The 27110-nt window shown below is 47.8% G+C and overlaps 4 protein-coding genes across 10 annotated transcripts in view; 2 read left to right on the forward strand and 2 right to left on the reverse strand.

Annotated features, from left to right (window-relative positions):
* Nucleotides 1-1174, forward strand: part of tedc1 (tubulin epsilon and delta complex 1) — a 47389-nt gene extending 46215 nt beyond the window's left edge. For both annotated transcript variants that reach the window (XM_069905335.1, XM_069905337.1), the window contains one exon: nucleotides 710-1174. In XM_069905335.1, the coding sequence (XP_069761436.1) occupies nucleotides 710-823 (114 nt within the window). In that variant the 3' untranslated portion in view covers nucleotides 824-1174. The remainder of the gene's footprint in view (nucleotides 1-709) is intronic.
* On the forward strand, nucleotides 833-26965 carry cluap1 (clusterin associated protein 1). 5 transcript variants are annotated; one of them, XM_069905342.1, is made up of 14 exons: nucleotides 833-950; nucleotides 1434-1567; nucleotides 5863-5926; nucleotides 14355-14466; nucleotides 15892-15976; nucleotides 16063-16242; nucleotides 17105-17200; nucleotides 19463-19546; nucleotides 19890-20023; nucleotides 21860-22001; nucleotides 22224-22296; nucleotides 22878-22985; nucleotides 24926-24978; nucleotides 26583-26965. In XM_069905342.1, exons 1-14 carry the CDS (start codon nucleotides 920-922, stop codon nucleotides 26718-26720), a joined length of 1434 nt encoding a protein of 477 aa, XP_069761443.1. In that variant the 5' UTR covers nucleotides 833-919; the 3' UTR covers nucleotides 26721-26965. The 5 variants fall into 5 exon arrangements, with proteins under 5 accessions (XP_069761443.1, XP_069761444.1, XP_069761447.1 ...); XM_069905343.1 differs by lacking the exon at nucleotides 16063-16242; XM_069905345.1 differs by lacking the exons at nucleotides 833-950; nucleotides 1434-1567; nucleotides 5863-5926 and adding an exon at nucleotides 13606-13840.
* On the reverse strand, nucleotides 1140-7998 carry mcrip2 (MAPK regulated corepressor interacting protein 2). Its single transcript, XM_069905358.1, has 5 exons — nucleotides 7878-7998; nucleotides 7716-7776; nucleotides 5505-5629; nucleotides 5003-5113; nucleotides 1140-3865 (listed from the first exon to the last, which is right to left on the reverse strand). The coding sequence occupies exons 1-5, from the start codon at nucleotides 7927-7929 to the stop codon at nucleotides 3795-3797; spliced, it is 420 nt and encodes a 139-aa protein (XP_069761459.1). The 5' UTR covers nucleotides 7930-7998; the 3' UTR covers nucleotides 1140-3794.
* On the reverse strand, nucleotides 10683-15259 carry LOC138746826 (WW domain-binding protein 11-like). Of its 2 annotated transcripts, none has more exons than XM_069905357.1 (2): nucleotides 13203-15259; nucleotides 10683-10779 (listed from the first exon to the last, which is right to left on the reverse strand). In XM_069905357.1, the coding sequence occupies exon 1, from the start codon at nucleotides 14227-14229 to the stop codon at nucleotides 13741-13743; it is 489 nt and encodes a 162-aa protein (XP_069761458.1). In that variant the 5' UTR covers nucleotides 14230-15259; the 3' UTR covers nucleotides 10683-10779; nucleotides 13203-13740. The 2 variants fall into 2 exon arrangements, with proteins under 2 accessions (XP_069761458.1, XP_069761457.1); XM_069905356.1 differs by having other exon boundaries at nucleotides 10683-10986.
* Nucleotides 26966-27110: the final 145 nt, after the last annotated feature.

The following is a 27110-nucleotide window of genomic DNA, read 5'->3' on the forward strand; positions in this document are numbered from 1 at the left end:
AATTTTCCTGGTGCTCTGGGTACCTCCCGTGATCCAAAGGCAAGCTGCTGGATTCATTGGCTGCTGTAAAATGTCCCATAGTGTGGGTTAACAAGAACAAACTTAAATTGCTGGGTATACAAGAACAGGACTGAAGGGCCGGTCCCCGCAGGGGTCAGCACAAATGGGATGGGTTGAGTGGCTTGCTCCTGAGTTATAAGTAAACTTTGTGGTGAGTACGATAGCGTGTTCTCGAGTTGTGTGAGGATGTGTGCGCAGCACGGGTGGAGTTGCACGCAGTGGGGCAGGGGCAGCGCAGGCAGATGTGTGCACGGGGTGGCATGGGCGGATGCGCGCACAGTGGATGGCGTGGACGGATGCACGCATGATGGGGTGGTGTGTATGGTGGGACGGTGTGCGGGCGAGGGCCATGTTTACGGTGCAGAGGTGCGCCTGGTGGGGCAGTGCACGCGGTGGGATGGTGCACGCAGTGGGGCGGTGTGCGTGCAGAAGTGCACAGAGGGGCAACGTGCAGGCAAAGATGCGCACGGTGGGGTGCTGTGCATGATGGGGCAGTGTGCACGGTGGGGTAGTGTGCATAATAAAGCCATGTTTACGGTGTGGAGATGCGCACGGTGGGGCAGTGCACGCAGTGGGATGGTGCACACGGTGGGACGGTGTACGTGGATCTTCATTGCCAGATGAAGGATTGTCATTTCATTTCTTCCAGCCACAAAATCTGCCACCATTAAAGCAATTGGAACACAACCAAGGAGCCAAGTATTCAGGAAAACTACAAATAAATTATCGAAAGTTGGCGCTCCCCCTACATCTGACCCCGTGAGTCCTGAGCGGATCACAGTTGACCCAGACGATCAGAGCTATTTCCAGTTTAACTTCTTCTGAGTAACATTTGTTGAAATGTGCCCAGTGAACAACAATGGAGCCTGTCTGTCTGTTCGCACCTCAGGGTAAATAAAACTAGTTTTCTGATGTGTTTACCTTTGACAAAATCACACAGCAGAATGGAGTGCAGTCTCTAAATTGGATATTGATGTTGTCCCATGACAGAGACCTCTCCCACCCTTCCAACTCTATCACCTGTTATTGGACTCTGAAACATCCCACCTCCCTAGTTCATTGGCTACTTGGAAACAATATTAGATAAATAAACGATTTTATTTTCCTTTGGGAATCATTCATTATGTTGTTGTTTTTACACTAGGCTTTTCAGTCACAGAGACTGAACTTGCAGCTTCTGGCTGCTATTCGACCAGAGAGAACTTCACTGTGGACTAAACTCCAAGGACCTACCCCCTCCATTTTATACAATCTTTCACCCTTCCCCTCCTAAACCAAATCACAGTGTAAAATTACAACTCCTTGCATAGTTAAAAGTAAATACATTGCTCAGCTGGTTCCATGAGACTGATTGACACAGACGCATGTTCCAGTTATCCCTGCAGACAATGTGGCTTCCAGCAGTGTCAGGTCAGTGCGACGGTGGATTCATCACCATTCTCTTGGACTTCGCAATGGAGAGTATCAAACAGAACCCGACTGTTCGAGGGAGAACAAGGATCTAGAGGTGAGGGAGTTGCAACATTGGGAATGCTTTTCATTTCATACTTGTCTCATGAGACAAGATGCTAAATAGGCCAAGCCAGAGTGGATTTGAAAGGGAACTCGAGACTGAGTGCTTCTCAAGTTGTACTCTGCATGGCAGCTCAAAATGAGTCAATGGGTGTGGATTTACATAACACTTTCAAAGAGGTGTGTGACCCACAAGAGGTTTTGAATTGGTGGATCATAGATTGAGGATTAGCTGATGATCAGTTAGTGGGCTGTCACTGAGAGGTTATTACTCCCTTGGAGAGGCTCAGGCCTCACCATTTTACCTTCTATAATTAATGCTTCAGCGAAGGGGGTAATGAATCCATCTGAGCTCAGTGATAATTCATAATGTGGTGGGTGTGTGAATTGTGAGGATACAAAGTGATGTTGACAGGTTTCACTGGTAGGCAGGATATTACCAAAAAATTCTCTCAAAGGCAAGGGATCAGAAATTGTTGGTGTTGAGGGGGAGACATAGGAGACTGCAGGTGATGAATCTCAAGGAACAAACTCAACAGGTTGACGAATATCTGTGGGAGAAAAAAATTGGTTGATATTTAGGCTGGATGAAGAGTTTCATCCCAAAGTCAACTGTTCTTTCTCCCACTGATGCTGTTCGACCCACTGAGTTTCTCCAACAATGTTTTCAGGGTGACTTGGGTGTCCGCATTAATTAATGTGGAAGTACAGCACCGGCCTGGAAAATCAGGGTCCGTTATTCTGGAAAACCAGGACGGAGTACATTGGGGTAGGAGTAGGCTCTAACATTTGGTTGCGAAAGGGTCTCCTCTGCAGTGGTTATTTCATTCCATGCAGACAGACTCCAGTTCAGCTCTTTTGGCTTTTAGCTTGAATCATGTGGCCCTGGGCAGCATGGTAAAATGTCAGAACCCTGGGCTCCAGCAGGAGGCCTGAGAATGGCCCTGCAGAGCTCGGTGCAGTCAGACCACAATTGGAGGGAGGGCTGAAGCAGGTGAGGTGGCATTCTGGCAAGTTTCCGGTAGCAAAGAACAAGGTACAGAATTAAACTGTGGCATTAAGAGTCAGCCACAACCAGCTCGGAAGTCGGAAAGGAATAGAAGTGGAGCAAGGGCCCCAGATGTCAGCAGCCTTGCAGCAGTCAGTCACCAATGCCAGTGACCCTGGCAACCCTCCCTTCTTGTAGGGTCGTGTACACGACCGGAAGGTGGCCATGTGCCAGGTAGCTCAAGTCTTCTGTAGTTTGCCCAGGACCTGCCGGGCTCAGGTGGGTATTAAGGCAGCGGTGATTGTAGTGAATTCTCTGAGGAACCATTGAACAGGGATCAGCCACTAGGCCCAATTCACCATAATTTCCTGACTGCCACAGGTTCAGGGGGCTATCGAGAAAGGATTGAACAAGCTGTTTACAGCTGCAGAGGGGAGAGGGGGGTGATCCCTGGGAACTCAGGCCCTGAGGGTGAATATTTCACACACTCCATTCCCATTCCATGTAACAGAGGGCTCATCTTCCCTGGATGCCTCCACAAAGGGCAGGACGAGGGGATCTGAACTGGAACGAATTCCTCAACTGCTGCCCCTCGTAAAGGTGAAGGCAGGCACAGCAGGACTGGGGAGATGGGGATACACCCACCACCCCCCCCCCCCCCCACCGTGCCAGGAGTGAGGAGATCAGGGGAGACTCCCCCCACCCTGTGCTGGGAGCAGGGATAGTAGGCCAGGGCAGGGGACAGAATGGGGTAAAACCACAACAGGGAACATTTACACCTCAAGATTTTCCCATTTGTACATCAGCCAGGAAGGTTTTCGACAGGGCATGACGAGGCAACAGGATCGGAGGAATACCACTTCAGTTGCAGCTTCGGCTGAGCCCTCACAGAGAGGAAGATGCTGGTTTGATTGGGGCTCCTGCTCGTGACTGGTTGCCCTGGGGCTTGTCTCTGTTTCAGGAGCCACAGGTGGGAATGGCTCTATAAAACACCAATCCAGAGGGGAAAGAGGAAGGTCTTCGGAAGTCTTGTGAAGATTACCCTGATCAAAACTCACTGCTTTATTGGACCACCCAATTCAAGCAGAAGTTGAAGGTCAAATTCAATGCCCAGCGTCTCAGTTTATTTGGGCTTGATGGAAACATTCATGTCGTGTCATTCGCTGTGAAGGATAGAGAGATCTGAAGAAATGCAAGTGTTGCTGACTGTCATATACCACATTCTCAGCTGGCTTTAGGATGAGTTCTGAATGTTGGCAAGGAACTGCTTGGCCCACCACTCCTCCAGGTCGATTGGGACAAAGCCTGTGAACCAAAAGTCAGAAATGTATCAGCCATGCAGCTATGGAACCAGCCAGGGTTTCAGGAGGCTTTGCACACTTGTACTTTCAGATCCTTTCAGGGGGTCCCTGTCAAACAACCACTGCCTCAGGAGTAAAGGGAAGCCTTCCCTCTACTGTCACAGGCTCGAGAGCAAAACCAAATACAGAGAATACCCCCCCCACCACCCCACATAGAAGCATATACAGAGTAGATCCCTCCCCATCCCACACCCCAGATAGGGGTAGGTACAAAGTAAACCACCCTCTCTGTCCCATCACATACTCAGGCAGGGGCCGATGCAGAGTAAACCTCTCCTCTGTCCCATCACACAACCCAAATTTAAGTTTCTGGGACTCACTCGCTCGGAGGATCGTTGCTGGGCCGAAACACACTAATGGCATCGAGAAGAAAGCACATCAGTGCCTCTACTTCCTCAGGAGTTTGCGGAGGTTTGGTATGACACAGAAACCCTGGCAAATTTCTACAGATGTGTGGTGGAAAGCATGTTGACTGGCTGCATCAAGGTCTGGTCTGGTAACACCAATACCCCTGAGGGTAAAGCCTTGCAAAAGGTAGTGGACACCCTGGAACATCACAGGCAAAACCTTCCCCACCATCAAGATCAACTACAGGGAACACTGCTGTCAGAGAGCAGCACCAATCATCAAGGATCCACACCACCCAGTACATGCTCTGTCCTCGCTGCTCCCACCAGGAATGAGGACTAGTTTCCACAAGACTCACACCAACAGGTTCAGGAACAGCTGCTACCCCTCCACCATCAGACTCCTCAACTACAAACTCAATCAGGGACTATTTAAGGACGTACTTTTGCATTTTGTTTTTTTCCTCTTTGTAGTGCACAGAGGGACAAAAGGCAGAAAATCACCTGGTTATATTTCTTCTTTGCAGGTGTATCTTTTCTTGACTACAGTTTTTTTTTTCCATGACCAACTCTAATTATGCCTGAGTTGTATGTGATGTCATGTGTGTACACTGGCAATAAATCTGAATCTATTCTCCCAAATTCCTTTTATACCTGGACACTTGGAAATTGAGGAGAGGTTACCTCCAGCCCCATATGAGGTGCAAGTAGAATGTAACCCCCATGACACTTGCCATTCAAGTTGTGGCATGGAGACTTCTCCACGTACTCCACTGTTCCACAAGTACTCTGCTCATTCTCTGGTCGACTGCTGGCTCCGAGCTCATCCTCCACCTGCTGCCAGGCTGGAGAGAAAGAGAGTATTTGGTCACAGAGAGGTGGAATCAGGCAGGAGGCAGAGATAAAAACACAATGCTGGAGAAATTCACCAGGTCAAACAGTGTAGTTTATACAGCAAAGATAAAGGTACATAACCAATGTTTTGGGCTTGGGCCCTTCATCATTTGAGCACAATGTAGGCAGGGGGAGGGCCAAGATGAGAAGGAGGGGACAGGAGTGCGGGCTAGGGAGGGGGAGCCAATGGAGGGGACGAGCAAGAGAATAGCAGTGTTGAGCAGGGAGAGGCGTCACTGGTGGAGGGCAGCAGTGTAACGGAATGGCAGAGTTCAGGGGGAGTGAAGATCCCCCTCACCCATGTGGATAAGACTACCCTGTTTCTGCATCAGTATTCCTTACTTTCATAAACAAAGCGAACATTCTCTTCGTGAGCCGGAGTATGTTCCTCCTCTCGAGTCTCGGTGATTCCTGGTGTTGGGTCACGTTTCCCATTCACCCGATTAAAGACCAACTTTGGCCCGGGACTGTTGGAAAGAGGAAGACAGGTTGTAGCATCAGGGAGAGACTTAGATGATCTGTGGGAGAGGAGGGCCCAGAGGGTCAGAGCCTGCACCAGCCTTCTCTGTCAGTGACCAGGGAGGGTGCTGAATGCTTCCCAGGGAGAGGAGGTGAGGAACAGGCCTGGTCCAACTACTGGCACCAGGAAGCAGATGAGAATCCTCCACCTGGAGCATTAACTCTCTTTCTATACCTGCAGATGCTGCACAGGCCACTGAAGGCTCCAGGAATTCACAGGACTGTCCAGCCAAGGGAAAGGGTTGGTAAGTGAGCAACTATGAGAAGGAAGTTACATAAAGGTAACAGCACATGCATTGACCTCTGACAAGACAGGAAGCCTCTCCCTCACATTCACACCTTGTAATCCATCAGCAGCCAGGCATCATCTTGGTTTCTAAATCAAATTCTGAGCTGTCATTGATCAGACTGGGATTAAAGAGGTCCTCTTGAGGGAAGGCCAGGAACCCATTGAGGCCAGTAGCTGAAACTGCCAGCAGGCAACCCATTCTCGTCTGAGTGTGGTACATCCCACCCTGCCTGGCAGACCCCTGCCTGGCAGACCCCTGCCAAATCTCCCCTCAAATTGCTGGGCCCAGCTCACAGGTCTGGAACTGCAGAGATGCCTCATTTGGAACTAGACGATGCTTCCTGCCTTGAGCATGTTTGTCAGGCTGGCAGCTGCATTATCACCATTGTCGTTGCTGGCTTCTTTCCTTCCGATTTATTTCATTTAATTAATATTTGATCAATAGTCCAGGCCTCCAGACCCCTAATCCCTTAACTGACCAAGTTCTCTCATACACGTCTGGGGCCTGAAGATCATTTTCCGTTTCATGAAAATGGAGGTGCTGCCACTGGAGAGGACCTGGGAGAGTGAGGAGCAGAGGCGAGGCACTGCAGTCACACTGCCCGATCATCCTGCTGACATCCAGGCTTTAACGGCCTGTTAGAGGCAGATGGGTTGGTTTTTTAAATCCTGCAATCACAGAGCTTTGTGCCCCAGGGGAACACTCCCTGGAGAAGAAGTCTGAGAGACTTCCCTACAGGGAAGGTGACCACGGCAGCAGGTCAGCAAAGGGCTCAGCTGCTGAAAGAGCCACATAGGCTGCTAGAGACTGGCTCATAGGAACCAGGTTTTGGACCCAGGATTCGAGAAGGTGCTGAGGGCAAGAAGGGCCTCAGGCATTGAAGGCCCCCTGATCCTATCAGAGGATTGGATCTGGAGCTCGGGTTGCCAGCAGTTTGTGAGACTGCAGTGGCCGCAGAGGTAAATCCACGGACACTTAGGGTCTCTTCTCTTTCTCCTGTTGTTCGGGGTGCCAGGCAACGCTAGTTTGTATGTTCCTGTCAGGATTAAAGGCGAGGTTTGCAGGCACAGGGAACCTTGGTTTAAGAGGGATTTTGGGGATCTGGTTTGGAAGAAGAGAGAAATCTAAAAGGAGCAAATGAGGAACTTGAGTATAAAAACCTTAAGAAACAAATCAGGAAGGCAAAAAAAGAGACAGGTTTGGTCGAGAATGTGAAGGAAAATCCTCAGGATCTCTATGTCTATTAAGTGCAAAAGGATAATAAGGGACAAAATTGGTCCAAGGCAGGTTGAGCCAAGGGTTTAGGTCAAGAGACCAAAGCAAACATTTGGTCTCCTTCCACTCTGCACTGGGAGCATCGCAAGGCGCACGAAGGTTGGGGAGTTTCATCGGGAACAGGAATGCAACATTAATATTGACAAGGGGAACTGTCAACACGTGTGACGTGAAGGACACAAAGTGCACCTTCTCCGGAGGACAGCCGACGGTCAAGGGCAGCGCCTGCCCGTGGATCTGGCCCGATGTCCCGGCCACTCCCCGGCTCGATCGCACGGGAGATGTTGCAACCTCTCGCTCCCCGGCAACACATGGCGGGGCAGAGCTTGAAGGTCACATTGCAGCCGTGCTCTCCCCGTTCCGCGGCCGGTCCCAGCGCCCGCACCCAGCGGACGGTTCCCGCTCCGCTGACGGCCGGCCGGGCCAGCCCAGCCCAGCCCGTGTCACCTTCAATGTTCCCGGGACTTACCTCCCGGCCGGCTTCTGCTTCAGGTCGCAGCCGGCCTTGGCTTCGATCTGCTGGGATGGACCTGGGGAGAGAGAGAGAGAGTGGGTGAGAAGAGCCCGGCCTCGGGTCCCCCGTCCCCCCGCCTCCGAGTTCCCCCGGCCCCGGCCCCGGCCCCGCGCCCACCTGTCCTCCGCTGTGTGGCCAACCGGCTGGGGCCGCGGGTGATCGTGTACATGATCCGCTCGCCGCTCACACCGCAGCGCGCTCCCAGCCGGCAGGGACCGCCCCCCGGGACCGCGCCTCCTCCTCTCCACCCCCGGGATCGCGCCTCTTCCTCTCCACTCCCGGGACCGCGCCTCCTCCCTCCTCCCCGGGACCACTCCTCCTCTCCCCGTGCCCCCACCTCCCTCCTCTCCCATTATCACCTCTCCCCTACTCCCTTCCCATCTCCCCTCACCCCACCTCGCTTCTCTCCCCTAGCCCTTTCCCATCTCCCTTCACCCCACCTCGCTTCTCTCCCCTAGCCCCTTCCCATCTCCCCTTACCCCCACCTCGCTCCTCTCCCCTACCCCCTTCCCATCCTTTACCCCCACCTTGCTCCTCAACCCTACCCCCTACCCATCTCCCCTCCTCCTCTCCCCATGCCCCTACCTCTCCCTGTACTCTCTCCCACTGTACCCCCTCCACCTCTGCCCTTACCTCCCACCTCCCTCCTCTCCGTGACCCCCTCCTACTTCCCTCCTCTCCCCGTACCCCTCCCCATGATCCTCCCCTTAACTTCATACCTCTCATTGGCCCTCCTTTCTTCACCTCTCTCTTCCCTGGACCTCCCCTTGTTTTCTCAGTGGACATCTTCACACCCTTCCTTTCACAAGATCTTCACACCCTTCCTTTCACAAGATCTTCACACCCTTCCTTTCACAAGACCTCCTTGTTCTGCTCTGGTCCTCCTCTCTACTCTTACCCCAGGCCAACACTCCACCTGACGTGACCTAATGCAAAGACTCTTCCCCCCCCCCCTACCTTTATTTGACAGCGTGTTGATCAGTCAGCAGGGTGAATCTCTTACCAGTCAGGTAATGGTGCCAGTGCCGCACTGCTTCGACAATGGCTTGGGCCTCTTTTTCAACTGAGGAGTGTCAAATCTTGGGGCCCTGCATGGTGCGTTTATAAAAAAAAAGTGATGGGATTGTTTATCGCTTTCCACCTGAAAAGGTTAGGGTTAGGGTGAACTGTGGCAATATTGGACTTGATACAGTTGAAGACTGCACAAGCCTTCTCTGCCAGGGGAAAGGACGTAGATTTGATAAGTAGCGATGGGTTTGCAGTTGGGGGTGAGATTGGTGAATAGCCACAGAGGGGGGCCTTGAAGTGTGGAGAACGGTGAGGGATGAATGGGGCCCATCAAATGCCATCTTAATGCTTTTAAGGTGACATTGAAAATCCAACCCCAACACTACAGCAGCGCAGAGCTGCGACATGACCATCAGTCTAAAGTTGTCATACACAGTACCCCGCATCGTTAAAGTCACAATACAAAAACCCTCAATGTCCACTGTAAATGACTTGGATGCCAAGTTCACTGGCAGTACTATGAGGGAGAGGCTCTGCACTCTGTCTGGATGTATAAAACAATCTATGCTCCCGCTATTGAACAAGCAACTTGTCACGTGACCCTTTACCTTAATGTTCATCATTGACCTGGCGAGTTGGCATGGGCTGTCCTGGTTGAGGGTGATGGAGGCTAGATTCGGGTCGTTGCACATTGCCGCAGTAGAAGATGGTGGTGTCCAAGATGGCGGCCCTCAGGCGGTGTTGCCAGATCTGCAAGATCGCGACCTCTGCGGCCTGCACATGGTGCAGCTAGGTCCTGAAGATGGCATTCAAGATGGCGGCCCCCACGGATCAGACATGGTGCTGCTGGCCCCGGGTGATGGTGGTGTTGCAGAAGATGGCCTTCTCAATTCACACATGGCGCTGATAGGACTTACACACTTTGATGTAGTGACCCTTCTTTCCAAAGCTGGAGCAGATTGAATCCTTTGCTGGGCAGCTTTTCCTCTAATGCCTGCCCAGGCCACAGAAGTAGCACATCAGGGGTTTCCAAAACACTGAAGCTGTGGGTGAGTTGTTACTGGTCAAGAGTGTCGGGAGGCTTTCACAGAGCACTGCTGCTGTTGTTTGATTGTTAGTGGAGTTTGGGGGGATGGTGTGGGGTGTGGCGCACTTGGGTGACCACGAGGTGGTCGCGTTGTAGGTTGAGTAGGCCTCCATGTTCTTGGAGAGGCCCTAACTAGCATCATCCAGGGAGATGACAAGGTGGCGGAGGAGAGGTGGGGGGAAGCTTGGTGTGGAGCACAGGCAGTGACATTATAAATGAGAGGAAAATTGAAACTAACAAAACTTGGAGCCTCTTGTAAAATATGAAAATATAATCACTCGCACAATGTCAACAAAGGTACACTTTTGGACAGGCTGCCTGAAGTACATGCAACAACTGAAACTGGGGAAAGGGGTGGAATGGATGCAAATAAGGTGCCTCAGTTATAAAACTCTGAAATTGGTCTCTTCAAATTCAAGTCCAAACTTAGGTGCCAGTTTGTTGAACAGATGCACCCCTGTTCACTGAGAGCACAAATCCTTTTGCCCTACCCTGTGCCCTATTCTTTCACAAGAAGTGTTATTCAAATTTTGCAAGGCTTTCAGTTTTATCTCAGATCCCTCCTCTGTGCCAGTCATTCTGTAAGAACATGCAGTGTCTGCAAGACTCTGGGACTTACAGCCTTGCTATCTGTCGAACCATTCTTCCTTATCAAGGAGTGGTTTACATTTTTAACTGAAGTAAGCAAAGGGACATATTTAAGCACCTTAAAAGCACCTTTCACATCATCACTCTAACTGCTTCAATGTCAATGAGTTTGTCATACAAATGCAACATTTGTGTGGGGAGATACAGCAGCCAATTTGAAACAAAGACTGAGTCATTGGTCAATGCAACCATAGGGAAATGGAAGAATATTTATTTCAAAGAATTGTTTTCTCTTCACTTTTCCAATATCCCAGCTGCCTTCCACAACTCACGGATCTAGGGGGAATAATTCAGTATCTTGTGATTTCAAAGCTGGAAATCTGTAGAGGAGCCCACCGTTCTGGGAAGTTGGAGCATTTACGTGAATATCCCATATTTACATGTGAGGCGCTGCCTCAAGAAGGCAGCCAATGTCATGAAGGACCCCATCAACCTGGTTACAATCTCTTCTCACTGCTCCCTTCAGGCAGAAGGTGTGGAAATCTGAAGACCAACACATTTAGATTCAAAATATTTTTTCCCCCCATACAACCTATAGGATTCTTGTTACTCTAACCAACACCACAAATAGACTGCACGAGTGGAAAGCCACATTTTATATCTTTTGCACTATGGTAACTGAATATTTATTAATTTTCTACATTTTATGCTTATTATATATTACATTTTAAATTCATTATACACTTGTATTTTTCATGAAGTGCAGAGGAGATTTACAAGAATCCTTATGCCTTATGAGGGTAGATTGAGCAAACTTAGAATGATGGAGGATGAGGGGCGACCTGAGAAGAGGTGTATGGGATGATGAGAGGCAATGATTGTGTGGATAGCCAGAGATTTTATTCTCAGTGCTGAAACGGCAAACACGAGGGGGCACAGTTTTAAGGTGCTTTGGAGTAAGTACAGGGGGGATGTAAGAGTTAAGTTTTCACACAGAGAGCGGTGGGTGCATGGAATAGGCTGCTGGCAACAGTGGTGGAGGCAGGTTCAATAGGACCTTTTTAGATACTGTTAGTTGGAACTGAGAAAAATGGAGGGTTATGCAGTAGGGAAATAGTAGGTGGTTGTTAAAATGGGTTATCTGATCGGCACAACATTGTGGGCCAAAGGGCCTGTACTGTGCTTTAGATTTCTATGTTCTTTGTTTCTGTTTGGCTGCAGCAAGTGAGAACTTTGGTGCATATGTACTTTGTACAATGTATTTGACAAACTTATTATCATTGATCTGAACGTTAGGATGTGTGAAAGGGGGTAGAGGTATGGGACTCTATGTTTGAATGTAGAACAGTACTACACAGAACAGATCCTTTGGGCCATGATGTGCCAAAATATGTAAACCTACTCCACAATCAATCTTCCCTTCTTCACAGCTCAAAAGTCTCCAATCTTCTTACATCTAGGTTCCTCTCTAAGTCTTTTAAATGTCGCTGTTGTACCTGTCTTCACCAACAATGGTGGTAGAGGCAGATACAATAGGATCTTTTAACAGATTATTAGATAGTTCACCATCCCACCTCCCTCCCCTCATTGACGTGATCTACTGGGATTGTTGTTTGAAGAGGGTGATCAAAATCATTGAGGATCATTACCACTCCACACACAGTATCTTTCAGCTGCTCCCATCGGGGAAGAGATACCGGAGGATCAGAGCCAGCTCCACCAGGCTGAGGAACAGTTTCTTCCCATGGGCAGTGAGAATGCTGAACGGCTGAATGAACTGCTCACAATAACCATCCGAGACTCTATTTATTAAACTATATTTATTTATTTCTATATATGTATATACCTACTGCATAGGTATCATTTCTCTCTATGTGTGCTGTCTTGCACCGAGGCCCAGATAACGCTGTTTCATCACGTCGTACTTGTACAATTGGATGACAATAAACTGGAACTATCACCCCAGCATACACTCCAGCTCCCACCACTGTGTTAAAAATTTACCTCAGGCATCTCCCCAAAATGTTTCTCCACTCACCTCAAACAGATGGAGTGGAAGTTTTTTATGTGAACTGCTCAGTTTTTCCACCATTGTGTTTCTACCTTAAACAGGCATCCTGTGCTATTGTCTTTTGCTGCCCTGGGAAAACGGTGCTGCACTAGCATCACTAGGGGAGTGTGGGGGTGTGGACTGCACCAGGTGACCCCAAAATGACTGTCTATAAAATGTTTGTGCAGAGTTTCAGCAGAAATGTATTTTCTTTTATAAAAGTATCCCTGTAGTTAATTCTAACAACAAAAGCATTGTTTGTAAGCCCATCTTACATGTATCAATAGACCTACAAGTCAAAAACTCGATGCTCATTTACTTTTTGAGCCTTCTAATGCGCTCTGGTCAGAGCCGTCATTATTACCCAATTACAATGACACAATCACAAGGACTGTTGTTTTCATTGCTGCTGTGTGTATGATATTGCAACTTTAAGGTGTAATTTACTCCTCTTTCCATTATATTCAGTGATATACAGGAATTGCCATTTATGAGTAACATTAGTCCAAAATAATTACTAAGGATTCTGGATGGTCTGGTACAGGAGGAGGTCCATGGGAGTGGGGGGTGGGGGAAACACCATGAGTTACCACACTGGGTGACACCACTCCGCTGGCTGTCCACCCTGTCTATGGGTCGCTATTAAGTTGCCTCTCATCCTCTGTGGCCAACCCCACGTGTTCTGGGTGCAGGATGATGTGTTACATACCTCCACTGAAGGCAGCCTTGTCAGCAGGAAATGCAGACAAAAGGCCAAGGGTAGAATCCCGAGGAAGTCAATGGAGCAGAACAAGGTGTGCACGTCCGTGAAGCAGACCTTGGCCGGGGGGGGGGGGGGGGTAGGCAGTGCCCGGCTTGGATTCCATGCTGATGCCCAACTAGGCCTTCAGGAAAACTTCCACACCTGCTCTACGTACTCTGGACGCGACTGGAGGCCAATCTGATGCATTGAAGGAGGACAGAGGAAGGGGCTTCTCTTGTTCAAGGCAATCAATGACGTCAATGGCCGGTGGTGACGTCACAAACCGTAATCCTGCTTTCTCCAATCAGAGTGGACACCATATTACACACGTGACTGCAGCCACTGGGAGAATGTGATTGGTAGTCTGGGACGTGCGTCATTCCATTCATGAAAACACTCGGGATGGATGAGTCGCCTGCCCACAATGCCTTGCGAAGAGAGCAGTCTCTCCTGTCTCCATGGAAATCGGGCCTATTATTCGGATGTGAAGCTGCCTGCGGTTCGGTTAGAACGGGGCGAACGCGCCGGCCGTCGGCGGCATGTCGTTCAGGGACCTTCGAAGTAAGAGCGCGTGTTCACGTGGGGCTAGGATAAACCCGGGGCAGGTACAGGTACCCTGGGCCTGGGGGGAGGAACGGGTTGGGTTTCTGCCCAGGGCCTCTCCGGCACATCTGTTGGGGTTTGCTCCCCACAGGCCAAGAGGATGGGAATGTCTTCCTGACAGAGTGACCTGGGGAGGCGAGGAGGGGCCGGGGCGAGGGGCAGCTGGGGCCTCACGGCCACAGGTTTGGGGCTGGGGAGGTGGGGCCGGGGCGAGGGGCAGCTGGGGCCTCACGGCCACAGGTTTGGGGCTGGGGAGGCGAGGAGGGGCTGGGGCCTCACGGCCACAGGTTTGGGGCTGGGGAGGCGAGGAGGGGCGAGGGGGAGCTGTGGAGGGGTGGGGGTTGGGGGGGATGAAGGTGAGCTGGGCTTTCACGCCCTGGGCTCTGAACATTTGGTGGGCCTTTCCATGGAAGTGTCCCAGAGTAATTTATCGAGCACAGACTGTACTTTGTCCTCAGGTGGGCACCGATCTTCTCCATCTCATTCATGCTGATTGTCATTATGTCTTCCCAACAGACTTCACTGAAATGATGAGGGCTCTAGGATATCCTCGTCTCATCTCCATGGAAAACTTCCGGACTCCAAACTTTCCTTTGGTTGCAGAAATCCTCATTTGGCTTGTTAAAAGGTTGGTGACCTGACTTGTGTATAAAGATGGAAATCATTGTTAGGCCTGACTTAAACAGAAGCAGCAGTAAAGTTGTGCAGCTGCTTAAGATTCAGCCCCTTGTGAAGAAGGTTCCGCCCCAAATGACAGTCTTGGCATGACTCTGAGCTCCTTTGTTCTAAACTCCCCAGCCAAAGGAGTGACCTCTTTCCATCAGTGTCATGTCATTGCAGACAACAGACAATGAAACTAGCTCTCATTCAAATTGTTAATGATCATACTCTTCCCTCACCAGACAATGTCTCTTCAGACAACCCTCTCCAGCAGATTAAACTTGGAACCTCCTTCAGGGTTAGAGTCCAAAACTGAAGTTTTTTATTTGAGGTCTTGATAAAATCTTGTACAATCTCAGCAAGGTTTCTTGCTTTTGTTCTCCATTTCTCTTGCATTATGGCTAATGTTCTGTGCCAAGCTCAAAAGAAGGAAATTATATTTAAAAAGATGATAAATATTTAAAAAATACATATTTAAAAAGATGTCGTGGGAAGGTTGAAGACAAGTCTGGTACCTTCACCCTGTATCCTAAGATGTGAAGTTACCTCTTGCTGTGATCATGGCTATTTTATCATTTCTGTATGGATCATTAAAAAACAGTTGGTCTCTGACATCAGCAGTTTGTGGGACAATCCCAACAATTGTAAGTAATAATGAGGGAGAAACCTCTGCTTCTGGAATCTGGAACAACAAACGATTTTTTTTAGGGGAGTTGAGCATCATGGGGGAAATGAATTGTTGATGTTTCAGACCAGAGCCCTTCATCCAAAGTCCCAGCCCAAAACGTCGACAGTTTCTTTTCTCTCTCTGATGCTGCTCAACAGGCTGACTTCCTCCAGCAGATTGTTTGATGCTCAATGATTAGAACAGTTTAATGGCTCTGGATTGTTTTGGAATATTGTGTTCCTTACTTTCGTTGACTGGATGGGGATGGTGTTTTGATCATTACTAAATGGCAGTCCAGGTAATTGAAACCCAGCAAAGATCAGGAGCTCTGAGAAAGGAGGGCATGTTAAATTTTTTATTGAGTTATCAAAATCTTCAAAAAGGACACTGCAGATAATTTTGAAAGCTCCTTTGGTGAGGGCACGGTAACAGGCCCTTCCGGCCTACGAGTCTGTGCTGCCCAAATACACCCGATTAACCTATAACCCGTGGTATGTTTCGAATGATGGGAGGAAACTGAAGCCCCCGGGGTACAAACTCCTTACTAGACAGTGTGGGATTCAAACTCTGGTCCCAATCCCTGGTGCTGTAATCGTGTTGTGACAACCGTGCAGTTTGAGGAGCAGGATTTGTTGCTTGCTCGAAGGGTCTCTTGAAGTGGGTCTATTGTATTCATCCAGAATGAGGGAGGTTGTGTCATTGATGTTTCTTTGGTTTTTTGGCCAGGTATGAGCCTCAGACTGATATCCCAACCGATGTGGATACAGAGCAGGATCGGGTGTTCTTCATCAAAGCTGTAGCTCAATTCATGGTGAGTATCCAAACTGTGCAGTATGTTCACAATGCAGAGTGGAGTGGTTTCAAAGTGAGATGAAAAACTGTTTGTTGTGTTTGTAGGCCACTAAAGCTCATATTAAACTTAACACCAAGAAACTGTACCAGGCAGATGGTTATGCGGTGAAACAGCTGTTAAAGGTTACCACAGTTCTGTACAATGCAATGAAGACCAAGCATATGGACAGAAACAATGATGCTGAAGAAGAGAGTTCCAAGTTCAAATTTGACTTGGGGTCAAAGGTGAGCTTTTGCAGCAGTGTTCATCGTGGCAATTGCCTGTTCATTGCTATTATTTAACAAGCAATTGATAACTGGGGCGAATTCACCTGAGGTACTTCGCTGCAGCGCCAAGTTGTCCATAGAAAGAAGAGCCTGCATATGCTTGGGGATGGTGTTGTAAATCTAACAATTTTCCGACCCTTCTCTGTTCTTGAACTGAGGGAACATTTAACACGATACAGTGATAATTCCCTGCCGCCGAGGGAACTGAAAATTGAAACTTCTGACTCTGTTCTTTGAGGTTTCCCTGCCAGCAGCAAATGAGGGATTTTCTCTGGATTGATAGATAAATAGATTGATATCACTAAAATCAAAAAATGCCCCAACACACTCCAGAAGAGGGTTTTCAAAGTTCAGTTCTATTCTTGAAGGACATACATGACATCACATTATCACCCTGAGATTCTTTTTCCTGTGTGTGAGGCAGAATTTACCACTTATTGGTAATGCAAAAAAAACTGTACTCCAGAAGATGTATATACATGTAAATCAACAAAGAAATGTAAATTGTGCAATACAGAGAGAAAAAATAATAAAGTACCAAAGTAAAAGTGCTTAAATGAGTCCCTGATTGAGTCGCAGTATCGGAGTCTAATGGTGGAGGGGGAACAGCTGTTCCTGAACCTGGTAGTGTGAATCTTGTGGCACCGATATGTCTTTTTCCTGATGATTGTTGCTGCTCTCTGACAGCAGTGTTGCTTGTAAATTTTTTCAATGGTGAGGAGGGTTTTGCCTGTGATTTCCTTGCTGAGTCATTGATTTCACTGTAATAAAATGTTGCAAAAACTGTATTGCGGCATCACTGCCTTCTTACTTGCCACAGATTTCAGATCTGAAAGCTGCAAGGCAACTAGCCTCGGAGATAACCACCAAGGGAGCAATAGTGTTTGACTTGCTGGGAAAGGAAGTGGATCTGCGGGTGAGTGTGCAGAATGCTAATCCTCCAAAGAAAGCCTTGAGATGGAGCAAGATTCATGTGTGACACAAAAATTGGTGTCACGGAATGGGGGGGGGGGCATTACAGCAAGCCACAGGGTGGGGGGCAGCATTACCGTCAGTTGCAGGGTGGAGGGGAAGGCGTTACAGCGAGTCGCAGGGTGGGGGCGCAGTGTTACAGTGGGGTGGGGGCGCAGTGTTACAGTGGGGTGGGGGCGCAGTGTTACAGTGGGGTGGGGGCGCAGTGTTACAGTGGGGTGGGGGCGCAGTGTTACAGTGGGGTGGGGGCGCAGTGTTACAGTGGGGTGGGGGCGCAGTGTTACAGTGGGGTGGGGGCGCAGTGTTACAGTGGGGTGGGGGCGCAGTGTTACAGTGGGGTGGGGGCGCAGTGTTACAGTGGGGTGGGGGCGCAGTGTTACAGTGGGGTGGGGGCGCAGTGTTACAGTGGGGTGGGGGCGCAGTGTTACAGTGGGGTGGGGGCGCAGTGTTACAGTGGGGTGGGGGCGCAGTGTTACAGTGGGGTGGGGGCGCAGTGTTACAGTGGGGTGGGGGCGCAGTGTTACAGTGGGGTGGGGGGTGGTATTGGTGGATAATTTGTTGAACGATTATCATAATTTGCCATCGCTGTTCTTCCTCCTATTGGAAAATGTCGTTTCTGGGCTCTAATTAGCCGTGAATAACTCCCACGTGTAGCTCTAGTGCAACACTGTTACACTGCCAGCAACCCATGTTCAAAACCACATTGTATGGAAAGAGTTTGTACATTTTCCCTGGGTCTGCGTTAGTCTCCTCCAGGTACTCCCATTTCCCCCAACATTAATTTAATGAAGACCCACAGCACAGTAACAGGCCCCCTCAGCCCACAAGCCCATGCTGCCCAATTACGCACAAATGACCACAACCCCCGGTACATTTTGAATGGTGGGAGGAAACTGGAGTCCCCAAGGAAAACCCAGGCAGACACGGTACAAACTCCTTACAGATCACACGGATTCTAACCCTGGTCTCTGGTCCTCTTAACAGCATTGCACTAACTGCGACACTAACCGTACTGCCCCTTCAGGCCCATGATGCCATAATACACCCATGTGAACAATGAACCCCTAACCCCAGACAGATGTGTGGGTTCATATGGGTGTATCATGGCATTATGGGGCTGTAACAGTGTATTTCTAAATTAATAAAGTCTGCCGATTTTGGACCTGCCTCCTAACAGCTGCTCTCATGTCACTTCCCTAGCTCTTATTTAATCCTATCACTTTACCCTCCCCAATTGAGTACTTTTCCCACAAGATCCAGGCTTACCCTTGCAAATTTCATTCCTACATTGAAGTAGCCCCCTCCAGAACAAATCAATTAGAAGTAGGAATTAGTCACCTTGCTCCTCAAGCCTGTTCGATCATTGCTGAACAGGCCTCAACTCCTCAGAGTCAGAGAGTTGTACAGCAGAAAAATGGGTCCTTTGGCCTAGTGTCTGCCAGAACCTGCTGACCATATTGTCTGCCTGAGCTCATCTCATTTCCTGCATTTGGCCTGTAACCCTTTCAACCCTGAAGGTCTTTTGAATATCATTATACCTTCCTGTACCACTTCCTATGGCAGCCACCCCTCCTTTTCAATCTTTACCCCTCACCCCTAAAACTCCAGGCAACATCCTTGCGAGTCTCCTCTGCTCCCTCTCCAGCCCGATCACCTTCTGTTGTTGACCAGAACTATAATTTTCAAATAGTCCTTAGTTCCCTGGTCTTTCAAATATTTATCTACCTCCTTGCATCTTGTGATCTAACCTCCAGAATCCCCATGGGCAGACAATACCAGATTAAAATTCTGTACCCCTCTCTTGTCGATGTCCTCTTGAGACTCTCCCACTTGTCTGAACATCCATGTTGTTAACATTTTGAGAGAGCACTGTTCTCCCACTGGGGGATAATTTCTGTGGTCTGTCAATTGGGGGGTGGAGGATGACTCGAGAGTTTCAACCTGCATATCCTTTCATTAAATAACAGGGGTCCACACTGCACAATAATCCAGGTGTGGTCTCATCAACACCTTTTACAACTCTCTTGCCTCAAGGTTGATGTGCTGTTTGCCTTTAGGAACCGCTTGCTATACCAGTGTGTTTCCATGTTGTGCAGCGTGCACACGACCTGTGTTTCTGCCCTTGACAATATGCCACTTGACTGGCTGGGATCTTCCAGTATCCCTTTTGGTTTCTGTTGCCTGTGATCAATCCCCTCTTTGACAGGAAAGGAGGACAGCAGCAATTGCAAGGCCTTTGGAGATCAGTGAGACTGAGAAGGCACTCAAAGCAGGAATTAAGGAGGTTATTGTGAGTATCTCTATCAGGAGAAAGTTTCTTGATTTAATTTTGTTTTCATTTGCTGTTTGCTTTCCTCTGACATTGGGATCCAGATGTGATGAATCAACCCGGACTGAGCCCAGGCATTGGGGAACTCCCATGTCCTGATTTTTAAAAATTCTGTTCCTCTCTCATTTCCCACTAACTTGGGGATAACTTCTTGCTGATAACAAGGTTGTTTCCTTGTTTGGGGACAGCTGGGCTCAGTGGCTTTCTGAGATAATGCCTTCCTCTTCACCCTTGTCTGTTTGCTTCTCTCGTCCCCTGATTCCAGGTTGAGTTTCTCAATCCTTTGTTGCTGTTTCTGTTCCAGGAGCAAGTGCAGAAAACCAAGGACCTGTTGAACAATGTCGCCTCTGATGAAGCCAACCTGGAGGCGAAGATTGAGAAGAGGAGGCTGGAGCTGGAGAGGAGCAAGAAGCGGCTGCAGACATTGCAGAGCGTGAGGTCAGCCTCCCGTGCACTGATGATGTTGCAACTCCTTGAATCCCGTGCTCATGAGCTGCCTTTGGCACAGGCAGGTGTGCGCTCTGCTTGGTTAGTGGCAGTGACTGGGGCTTTCTGTTTTTCAGAATTCCCAACATTTGGGTGGGTGGTGGTGGGGGAAGAGAGATCAGTGAGACTGAGAAGCCACTCAAAGGAGGAATTAAGGAGGTTATTATGAGCATCTCTATCAGGAGAAAGTTTCTAGATTTAATTTTGTTTTCATTTGCTGGTAATGCCTGCACAATATTTCATAACAGGTGCACACTGTATGTGCTCGTTGCTGGTGAAAGGACCTGAAGGCTTGTGGAGCTGTTCCCTCGTCTCGGGGAGCGGGGCAGAGGCCTACATCTCGTCAGTCTTGTGTTCCAACACTGGTGCCAACGTAAATCATGTGTTTGAGATGCCAAATTAAATTGTGCAACATTGACCCACCTAGGATAAAATGGTCTTGTAACATACAGTTCACCGTTCCCAGTGCTGATTCTGAGGAGATTCTGCTGAAAAAACGATGGAACTGAAATAATTTGCTCCGTTTAATAGTCCCTAACCTTCACTTTGAAGGTGATGTGCATTCATTCATTGTTGGGGTCAAACACTCTTTTACAGTACAAGAGCCCTGCCAAGAGTCACCCTGGCCTTTGATTTCTAATCATAAATATGATTTAATCATTTAAAATCTAGGTGGGCTACTCTGACAGGTTTAAGAATTAATTAAATGACCTCACTTTTCTCTGCATTAATTAATTTTTAAAAATATATAATTTATAGCAATTTTGTACCTGAAATTCTGCAAAACAATGAATTTTGTGGCACATTTCTGATCAGCTCCCATCCCATTTCCATGGTGTGAATGTTTAAGGTTAGGGAGACATGCAAAACCTGTGATCTTTTGAGAGAATAGAGGTGTTGGTGCACCTTCCTGACCATCATCTTGATGTACTGGTCCTAGGCCATGTTTATTCCTTGGAACAAAGTTCTCTGGTCTTTTGTCATTAGAGTGAGTCCTATGGATGGGTATGGACTCTTACAACCTCCTGAAATCAATGATCATCTCCTTCGTCTCACTGACTTTGAGAAAGGGGTTGTTAATTTGTCACTAACTCTTCACTCTTTTCTGTCTCATCATGATTTGATACCCAGCCCACAGCTGTGGTGTCATCGGTGAATTTGAAGTGAGAGATAGGACTGTATTTGTTCACTTTACATCCTACTCGTAGCTCGATCCCACTGCTTGTCCCTAATGCCACCCAGGATGAAGAGGTGGTTGATGCTGCTTGTCTTTGGGGTGACTCTTTTACATTGTCTCCTTATTCCTGCTTAGTTTTTATTAGTATATTATTAATTGTATTAGTAAGGCTTTATCTGTAAACTTGGGAAGGGTGGGGTGGAACGGTCGACGTAGCGGTTAGTGCAGCGCTGTTACAGCACCAGTGACCGGGATCCAAACTTACATTTTGTAAGTTACAGGAATTACCTGATTAAAATGAACTTTACATAATTAAGGACTACAATACTGATTTTTGTTTTCAAATTTCAAATTTCTTTACATGATGCAGTAGTTGGGCATTGCAAAAGTGAGTCTCGAGCAATCAGAAAACTCACTTATCCATCATCAACCAATCCCTGAAGGTGCCAGATTCCAGAGGGTATATCTTATTCCTGACACACCCCCTCTCCCTCTTTCTCATCAACCAGGGAGACAGAGATCGACCTGGACTGCCATTGAGCCAAGGGGAATAAAGTGGTTATGGGTGGCTGGTGGTTTACATTTGAATGAGGCACTTTGTTGTATCTCAGACCAGCGTTCATGGATGAGTATGAAAAGATTGAGGAGGAACTGCAGAAACAGTACAAAACCTACGTGGAGAAAATCTGCAACCTGAGCTATCTGGAGCAGCAGCTTGAAGACCTGCACAGGATGGAGCAGGAGAGGTTCGAGGTAAGTGCTGAGAATGAGAGACTGCTTGCAAAGGGGAGGCAGCAGTGCGAGAGCCAGGCTGCTCATGTCAAGTGCTGAAGGATGGGCATTTGGGAGAAGCTCAGCTCAACCTTTGCTCTCTTGGTTGTCATTGTTTGAACCACTTTGGTTAATCAGTTGAAAATAGAATTATTCTTCATAAACATGTGCCTGTTCAGAACCATCACCTTGCTTGTTCCCTAGGAAACTGAGAACACACTGCGGTTGATGCAGAATAAGCTGAAGGAGGAGGAGAGGCTGATGAAAAGCTCTGGTGGTAAAGTGGACAGCAGTTGTGTGTCTAATCAGTAATGCCTGCTGGTGAAGCCATTGCAGTGATCAGCTTTACCCAGCTACCGGCAGTGACTCGGCAGAAGGTCTGCTTTGGCTGTGAAATATGGGAAGAGCTGAGGTTGTAAAGGAACTCTACAAATGCAATCCATGTTTGGGCCTGGATGAGCATGCCCAGCTCTAAGTTGTCAGGCAGCAGATGCAGGCTGGGGTCTCCCTTTGGCTCTTCTCGCCTTTTCCACTGCTCCCATTCCGTAAGGGTATCGAGAGGTGTGCTTGCTCAGTTACTGAAGTGACATCTTGTGCTTACCCAGTCAGCGACCTATATACTGGGAACCCAACTTCGGGGGGTGAATCAATGGATTCAGGAGGGTTGGGGGTTTGTACTCTCAGCCCCTGTCATTATTGCAACAGGAGCCTCTGCTTTGTTGCCCAGGGCTCAAATTCTGTCCTTGCTCGTAAACCTCACCCGCCCACAGCTGGGTGTCAGATACTGATGTTACATCTTGGAATGGTTGACTATGTTGTGAAAGGGGTGGAATAATTTTTGTTGATTGTAATGGACAGGAAAAGCCGATGATTCTGACGAGATGCAGGAAGATGAGGACTCTGACAGTGACTTGGAAGACAGAAGACCATTGAAGTCACGGCTCACCAGGGAGCTGCCAGTTCATGGTAGGAACCACTTTCCTTCTTGTAACTAACCTAAAAAGCTTCAGAGAGGCCCTCTGTACCTCCTGAGGCAGTGAACTATGGGAGGTCCTCCTGTAAATGGGAATGACTGTGATAACTTCCCACAGCCATCAGATGAATTCTTCACAAAAGGATTAGTGCCTAATTCATCGACCATGACCTGGGCTAAAATCCCGCGCTATCTGTAAGGAGTTTGTTAGTTCTCCCTGTGTCTAAATGGGTTTTCCTGGGGGCTCTGGTTTCCTCCCACTGTTCAAAATGTATCGGGGGTTGTAGGTTAATTGGGTGGCACAGCCTTGTGGACCAGAAGGGAGGCCTTTTACTGGGCTGTGCCAAATTCAAATTAAAACTGCCTGCTTCTCAAAAGTAGCTTTCCACGGAATCAACTGGCAATGTGTGCTTTTTGTCTCTAAATTCAAATCCGGATTCTGGCAACACTTGGAGATCTCTGGAGCTAACTTTTCTTTCTTCACCCCCAAAGCCTCATTGATCCCAGCTGGGTACTGGGAACAGGCCATTCAGCAGGATTGAGGGGCTGAGTCAATGATGTGCCTTCAGCACATTTGGATCCCCCTTTCCTTCAATTGCTTAAACTGCTCTTAACTAAAGATAGGAAGCAGTCTTGACAAAGGGTTTCTGACCTGAAATGTTGACACTTATTTTTCTCCCACTGAGTTCCTCCAGCAGATTATTTTTTCCCTGCTCCAGATTCTCCCATCTGTGCTGCCCCCATATTAAAGTCTATTTGTAACCTCAGATTTGTGTTGTGTGACCAAGTTGGGGCCTTGATTAATGAGCCAGAGACTAGTTCAAACTCCACCATAACATCTCTGGAATAAAATGGTGAGCTTCACAAAGCTCGTTCACTTCACAGATGTCCTTTAGCAATATGAAACTTCAGATTGCAGCAGTGTGACTGATTCGAAACTGCCCAGACTAGCCGCTCCGGGGACGGGCAATTGTGAATGGTGACGTTTGTAAGGCCTGCTGTGGACTTTCTGCTTGTCCACCTGGCTATAGCTCCAATATCCTAGACTCAACGCTGACCTCTAGTGGGGTCTGTGAAATTTGCATCTTCTCCCAGAACTGGGGATTTCCCCAAGGCAGGGTAGAACTTCATCCAGCAGTCAGCTTAATGGATGTTAGTTCTCTTAGAAATCCAACACACTTTCACTTGTCATCGGGACTGGACCTTGGTTCGAATCCTGCACTGTCTGTAAGGAATTTGTATGTTCTTCCCGTGTCTGTATGGGCTTTCTCTGGGAGCTCTGGTTTTCTCATACCCTTCAAAAAAGTATCACGGCATAGGTTGATGGGATGTAAATTGGGTGGCGTAGACTTGTATGGCTGAATTGGCCTGTTACAATGCTGAATATCTAAATTTAAATTTAAAAAAATCATGCTCTAATATTTCTAGGCAGGTTGCAAAGGATCCTGGCCCTCAGTAAGTGAAGAGTGTGGCAAAAATCAGCAAAATTACCCATTGAGCTTGTTACCAAACTATCAGGATTTCTGAATTATTGATGATTATGGAAATCATCTCTCCCCTCCCCCAAAAGACATCCCAAAGCTGGACTGGGATAACTTCACTAGAGCAATAGCAGGGGAAATTATTGCATTGAAGATTAAGTTTAGGGGATAGGATTGCTTGCAGAAGGTGCAAGAGACTATTCAGCCCACGGAGTCTATGCTGGTTCGAAACAATCCCATCTTCCCCCATTTGAGCGAGGGTACAGATCCAACATGATTTGTACCTGGATTTCAGGCAATGCTTGATGCAGGGCTGTATTCTGATTCCATGGTATTAACACAGCTGAATCCTAGTTTGGGCATTGAACATGAAGATCAAATGTATGGGTTTCTTTGCTAATTTTAAAAATTTGAACATCCAAGATTTAACTAATTAGTTAATTAATCCACAGTGAGAGTTGGTGGTCGAGTGTTTGGAACAATGTATGGAGGTGACACAGAGGAGGTAAGAGAACAAGATTTACTTCTATGGCTTGGAACTGGCTCTATTCGATGATGAAAGAAACAAGTGGGTCATTTGTCCTTCACCCCTCAACAGTGATCTTGCAGGCTATTTCTCATCACTATTCCCATCTCGCCATTCCATTGCTATCCCAGCACCGATTCAACACAAAGATTCACCAGTCTGAGTGAAACAATCTCTCTATTTTAGTCCCAAGTAACATCCTTGTTGGAGAATGAGCAGAGGGTATGATAGCCCAGGGCAAGTGGGAAACCTCTTCCTCCAACCTGGCACATTTGGACAGGTTCTTGGTTATAGGTTCAAGGAATATGGGCCAAATGTAGGCAATGGGTTTCATTTGGGGAGACAACCTGGTCAGCATGGATGAGCTGGTTGCATAGCCTGTTTCTAGAACACACACTAAGAACTTTATACAATCCATTGTTATTTTCCTAAAAAAGAATACAGGCTTTGTCTCCAAGTAGTTGTTTGATCTGTCTCTTTTGCTATGTTTTGTTAGCCCTGGACAGATGGGAAGTAGCCACAGAATTTAGAATTCTTGCAAAATAGATCAAAGACAAGGTAGGAAATATGAGCAAGTCCTTGTGTCGGGAAGATCTTGATCCAGAATTGCAGCAACGGCCATCTTCTGTTTCCCCTAAATACCACCCAGTGTTGTACTGCTGTTCCTTGGTACCTTCTCTGCACCAGATCTCCTTTCCAGTGGTTAATGCCTTGGCTTTGGTTCCCTGACAGGAGGGGAGGTCAGCCTCCACACCCCCCCAAACAGAGCTCACTGGCTAGTGAACCAGAACCCAGGGAGCAAAGATGGAAGCATCGAACATGGTTGCTTTGTGTTCACACCACACAGCAGTGTGTAAAACGTTCACTCCAGTCTTGCTTCTTTCACTGTGAGCTTTGCTTAATATGTTGTTGCTTTCCATTCTTGCTGTCGTGTAGCTGCAGGCACCATCTGCTCTTTCTAAGGAGGCAGAGACTTCCAACACCTGCAAGGTTGGTTTAGTCTCATGTTATCGGTCTGGCTCCATCTCCATGTAGCTTAGTTTTGTGCAGTGATGCCGCCCTTTTCTAGCATTAACGTTTGCTACTGATGCCATCAATTCTGCAGGTAAAATGTTGCAAAAAATTAATTAAAATAAGTGATTTCAAATTCCTCAAGTCCTGAGTCTGCAGCCTAATCAGGAATGCTGGTTCCATTACTTGGTTTTTCACAAAACCAACGACGTGGGTCAGATTATTCTTCTGAGACTGAGAAGGATGGGTAACACAATAGTTGGACCAATGACCACTTCAGACCTTTAATGCAAGACTACATTTAAAAGGACAATGTGTAATTATATCTATTATTATTATTTAAAATCGTAATTCAGTGCTGAGGCCCTGGGTAGAGAGACAAGATGCTCACCTTTCTCTAGAGTTAGTGTAAGTGCAGAGGTTGATGTGGTTATTTCAGTGATCGTGTACAGCATTCTGCCTGGCATTTTGTGGTCAGAATGTGAGCTCCTGGAATGGCAGAGATTCTGCTCAGTTCCATGCACCAGAAGCAGCAAATGGTTGATAGCTTGCTGGATTTTCTTCCTTTGAAGGATGCATCAGAGGACAGTGAAGAGGAGGAAGAATATGAAATTGTCGATGATGAAGGCAGCATTGATATTCAGCCGGATCAGCCTTCCACAAGGATGCACAAGCAGGAGTTACTGGATGAGAGTGACAATGACTTCTAGGCTCAGTGCTGAGCCAATCTGGAAGATGCCAGGGCCCTGTTATCTGTGGCACATTATGCAGTGAGAAGCCAACTGGAAAGGGTACAAGTTGTGACAAAAACACAGTCCCTCCAAATTGCTGTGCGCAGAATTTCAAGATGGGATCAGTTCAGCTGGATGCATGTTCGTTACATTTATGTTGTGCTTTTGGGTACTGTAAAATGTTGCCAAAAATTAATTAAAATAAGTGATTTCAAACTCCTCAAGTCCTGAGTCTGCAGCCTAATCAGGAATGCTGGTTCCATTACTTGGTTTTTCACAAAACCAATGACGTGGGTCAGATTATTTTTCTGAGACTGAGAAGGATGGGTAACACAATAGTTGGAAGGGGTATTGAACAAATTATTTTAA

Source organism: Narcine bancroftii, chromosome 12 (assembly GCF_036971445.1).
Source record: "Narcine bancroftii isolate sNarBan1 chromosome 12, sNarBan1.hap1, whole genome shotgun sequence".
Taxonomy (NCBI): domain Eukaryota; kingdom Metazoa; phylum Chordata; class Chondrichthyes; order Torpediniformes; family Narcinidae; genus Narcine; species Narcine bancroftii.